This window comes from Dromaius novaehollandiae, chromosome 7 (assembly GCF_036370855.1).
Source record: "Dromaius novaehollandiae isolate bDroNov1 chromosome 7, bDroNov1.hap1, whole genome shotgun sequence".
In the NCBI taxonomy this organism is placed as follows: Eukaryota; Metazoa; Chordata; class Aves; order Casuariiformes; family Dromaiidae; genus Dromaius; species Dromaius novaehollandiae.
In genome coordinates, this window is record NC_088104.1 from 11,115,469 (window position 1) to 11,120,070 (window position 4,602).

The 4,602-nt window shown below is 59.5% G+C and overlaps 1 protein-coding gene across 2 annotated transcripts; it reads right to left on the reverse strand.

The window, feature by feature from the left end:
- Nucleotides 1–698: 698 nt before the first annotated feature.
- C1QL2 (complement C1q like 2) lies at nt 699–2,727 on the reverse strand. 2 transcript variants are annotated; one of them, XM_064514647.1, is made up of 3 exons: nt 2,631–2,727; nt 1,560–2,318; nt 699–1,426 (listed from the first exon to the last, which is right to left on the reverse strand). In XM_064514647.1, the coding sequence occupies exons 2-3, from the start codon at nt 2,196–2,198 to the stop codon at nt 1,247–1,249; spliced, it is 819 nt and encodes a 272-aa protein (XP_064370717.1). In that variant the 5' UTR covers nt 2,199–2,318; nt 2,631–2,727; the 3' UTR covers nt 699–1,246. The 2 variants fall into 2 exon arrangements, with proteins under 2 accessions (XP_064370717.1, XP_064370716.1); XM_064514646.1 differs by lacking the exon at nt 2,631–2,727 and adding an exon at nt 2,419–2,491.
- Nucleotides 2,728–4,602: the final 1,875 nt, after the last annotated feature.

Genomic DNA, 4,602 nt, shown 5'->3' on the forward strand with positions numbered 1-4,602 from the left:
CTTCTATGCGAGATTCACCTGCTGCACCACAAATAGGCTCAGAACTGTACGTGATATTATTTACACACCTGTGCATGTTTTAAAGAATGCACAATGACTGGGATTTACCAAGGACCAGAAGGAGAAAACCCAGTACCTTTCCACACAGTTTAAGTCTGTCAGTCTTCAGTGAGCTTTCTCTCAGAGCCTATCTCAGGGACTGCGCATACAGTAGATCCACATACAGTCAGATATGGTTTCAAACACATATACACGCTGTACAGCACAGGTGTTTAGGCAGACTATCTCAACCACCACCTCCTTATGTTTGTCAAGTACACTGCTGAAGCACTGCTTTCCATAATCACCAATTAATTAAAGAGGGAGTCTTCCCTGCACTTCAGTAACCTCTGGATCAGGCTTATACCCAGTAAAATCTGTTTGGGAGGTCCTCTCCACACATGTGGTTTCACCTCTGCGTGACTGTGTGTGCCTTCTCTTTATAAAACTGCAGCAAGTGAGGCTTTTTTTCCTCTCCCTCTGTTTCTTGCCAGTACCCCTGAACAATAATTAAGACCAACACAGGGTCCCCTGTCCTAACTTAATTTTGCTGCAAACCTAAATGACTGAAGTGACCCCCGCCCTTACCTCCCACACCTCCCGTGGCACCCCCGCAGTCCTCCTTTGCAGCACTGGAAGAGACACACAGCAAGAAAGCATTGTCTAAAAACATAATTTAATGTGGGTTTTTTTGTGACTGTGGTCAATGACTGAATTGTTTTGCAGACAAGAACAGAGATTTGACGTTAATGACATTATCATTCACACGAGCATTGAACTGCACAGAAAAGTTTACACTTGACCCCATACAAACAAAGCAGCAGAGGAAGAACTAGTTACGATCCAGTCCCGCTTCATGAATAGTCAATCTGAAAACTCATCACCATAATTAATATTCACTGACACAGAACCTGACCGGACCAAGTTCAGCGTGCGGCACAGGTGAACTCCGCGCTCTCCCGCAAACGTGGGGAGCGGCCGAGGCACTGCCAGCACGCAGCGCACCGCGGCTGGGAAAGGAGGAGCGGGGGGGGGGGGGGGGAGGAGGGGGATCGCTTTGTTCCACTCAGTGTTTCATTTCCACCGAAAGAAAAAAAAGAGAGAGAAAACCAACATACGTACAAAATGGTAACGAAGCTAAAGTGACCTGTGGGGAGCGCGGACGGCGGCGGGGCACACGCGCGGCGGGCTCGGCCGCGCTTCCCGGTCAATCGGGGTATAAAAGAAAGCCCGAGAAAGTGCTGTACTTGTTGTTGTTGCCGCCGTGCGCCTTGCCTCCGTCCAGCTTGACGTACACCTCGTCGCCGGAGTCCAGGTGCAGCACCACGCTGTTACTGGCGTAGTCGTAGTTCTGGTCGGCGTCCTGCGCGATGGCGCTGGCCCGCACCTGCCGGGGAGCCGCGCCGCGTCAGACCCGCTCCCCGCGCCCCGACGGCGCCGGCACCGCGGAGTCCGCGCCGCTCCGCGGAGAGGCAGCGGGGCGCCCCGAGGGGGATGGGGGGGGCCCCGGCGGCACCCACCTGCCCGTTCTTGCAGAGGTCGGCCCACATGCTGGTGCCGTCGCCGCCGCGCATGAGGATGTGGTAGGTGAAGAAGTAGATGCCGCGCACCTGGCAGGTGAACTTGCCGCTGGCCGGGTCGTAGTGGTTGCCCAGGTTGGTGACCACGTCGTCGAACTTGAGCACCTCGTAGCCCTCGTGCGGGCTCTTCAGCCCCACGTAGAAGGCGATGCGCGGCCCGCTGAAGGCGGCGCTCAGCCCGCCCGCCACCTCGCCGCCCGCCGCCGCCCCGCCGCCGCTCCCGCCGCCGCCCGCCCCCGCCAGCGCCAGCCCCGGCAGCCCCGGCTTGCCCGAGTCGCCGCGCTCCCCCGGCGGCCCCCTAGGGCCCGGCGGGCCCGGCTCCCCCGGGGGGCCGCGGGGGCCCGGCTTGCCCGGCCGGCCCGGCTCCCCCTTGGGTCCCTGGATGAAGGGCGGCGGCGGGTTGGCGCCCAGGTCCTGCAGGGCCTCCACGGCGGCGGTGCTGCCGGGGCCGGGCGGCCGCCCGCCGCTGTAGGGGTCGCAGATCATGCGGCAGGTGCCCATCATCTCGTAGTGGGCGCCGCTCTCGGCGGGCGCCTGCAGCAGCAGCAGGGGCACGGCGATGAGCAGCGCCAGAGCCATGGCCAGGGCGAGCCCGGCGGCGGCCAGCAGCCGCCTCCTCCGCTGCCAGAGCCGGGCGGCGAGCGCTCGCAGGTCCTCCTTGCCGTGCGAGGTAATGGTGGCTCGCTGGCCGGCCGCTCCCTGCAGGGGACGGCAAGAAAAGGCGGTGAGCCCCCCGCCGGCGGCGCCTCCCCGCCCGGCCCCCGCCTCAGCCCGCCCGGCGGGCGGCCGCGCGCCCCACCATGGCCGCCGCCGAGACGCGGCGCCGGCCGCCCCGCGCGCGCCGCTCCGAGGGGGCGCGGAGCCCCGGCGGCCCGGCGGGGGCGGGGGCCGTTAGGCGCGGGGGCGTCGCGGCGCCGAGCGGCAGCCCGGCTCGGCCCTTCGCCGCCCGCCCAGCGACGGGCGCGGCCGCCGCCCCCGACGGGGAGGGGAGGGCGGGGCGGCCGGACCCACCCGCGGGGCGCGGAGCGGGCAGAGCCGCCTCGGCGCGGCGGGGCTCCCCTCAGGGCGGCCGGCGGGGCGCTGCGTGGCCGCGGCTCCGGCGCGCGGGGCGCGCTGCCGCTCGGCCGAGCCGGTACATTTGCCGCGACGAGGCAGCCCGCGGCTCCTCTCCCCCCCCCCCCCCCCCCCCCCGCGGCGGCCGTTAGGCGGCCGTTAGGCGGGGCAGGGCGGGGGGAGGGGCGGCGCCGCCCCGCCGCGCTGAGGCGATGCCGCCGTCGCTCCCCTCCGGGCGGGCGGGACGGGGCTCCCGCGCACCGGGGGGCTGGTTGGTACCGGTGCGGGGTGTAAACCCGGCGGTACCGGCGAAACCGGCTGCGGGCCCCTTCCCCCCCCCCCCGCACTTTCTTGCGGCGGTGTTTGGGGAGTTTGAAGCACACGCAGCAGGTAGCCGCGCGCCGACATGTCTCCTTCCCCGCTCACCGGCTCCTTCCATCGAGCCTCCGTGCCCGGAGACGAGGAGAGGATCAGGGATGGGGTCCGTCCCGCAAAACGTACATACACAAGCGAGCGAAATTAAAAGTTCGTCCCGGCCGTCCCGGTCTGCTGAACGCCCGAGAGGTGCGGGCAGAGCCCGGCGCGTAAAAAGCCTTGTGCGGGGTTTGCGTTATGCTCGTGCGGCCGCGGGTCCGCAGCAACTGGTCTTGCCCCGTTCCCAAAATCGCTACAACTCGCCTTTGATACTCCGATTTAACGGTGCTAGTACAGTGGGAGCTCTAGCGTCGTTAACTGCCTGGGGATCTCCCCTCCGGAGAGCAAACTGTGACCCTGTAAATTGGGTAAATTGTGTTATTACCCCCACATTTCGCAGCAGGGGTTAGACACCCCTCCCGGAGCTGAAGGGAAGGAAAGAAGACATCAGTACCGTGCTGGGGTAGGTTTCCTAAGGGCAACACTGCGGTGTGTCCGATTTCCTTTGTGCACAAGAAGGGTGAATTCAGAGCGGGTTCAGCATAGTTGAAGGCGGTCTGTGTTGTCTTAAAATAGACAAACCTGTAGGTCAGAGGAAGCAAGCCACTCAGACTGATCCAAAGCTTGTTGAAGCTCATGGCCTGGAGGCATCAAATGCAAATGATGACATGTACATTTGTTCCAAGAACTGCAGAAATGCCCTGAAAGGACTTGGGACTCTTCTGTTAGCTTTCCTTGAAATTCAAGAAAAAGGGGACATCAAGGCTTTTCCATCTGGAGCTCATGCATGTACAGACCTCAGCCCGATCTCACTTACACCACTGTATACATCCAGCATTTTTTTCTCGGAGTTATTCAGCATTTTCTGTGCTGCTACTGAGATCAGAATTCAGCCCTGGCCCTCCCAAGTCTCTGAATTTTTTCACATCTAAGTAAGTAAAGCTGCAAGGGAAATGAGTCTTGCAAATGAAAACCTTTCCCTGACAGTTGTATAGACAGTCATATTACACATATTACACTATCCATGTCTATTACTTAGCACAATGCAGCTTACTTAGCTAAATGTTTTAAGAGATGAAATCATGACAAAGATATAAGTCCTTTTCCTCTCCTTTAAATTAACAGTTACATCCCACAGTGTTATTATAAGCCCCCACAGTCTAGAGCTTTATTAAATGATTTCTAATAGTTGTTTCTGTTACAACCGTGGTATAATTTTCCATATATTATCTGTGTTAAATACAAATAAATTCACAAACAAATTACACTGCTTTGCTGATCATCCCTATCTAAGCTTCTGTTAATTTCCCTTTTGTTCTGGTATTTGTCACTAGCTCGAATATCCCTGTATATGTGAATCCTTGCTATTCCCTCCAGAGTTTTGCAAACCTCGCTAACATGTCCCTTTAATCTCCTGTTTTCCAAAGACAGCAGCTACACTGCAGCTTTTCTAACCCTTTCTGAATAATGAAGTTCCTGTTTCATTTGGTCTCTGTTACAACTTCCCTGTTTGCAT

What these genes read in the sequence shown, in the direction of transcription:
- C1QL2 (XM_064514646.1), bottom strand. An exon ending in ACCTCTGCAAGAACGGGCAG is followed by an intron (nt 1,427 to 1,559) that starts GTGGGTGCCGCC and finishes GCTCCCCGGCAG; the next exon opens with GTGCGGGCCAGCGCCATCGC.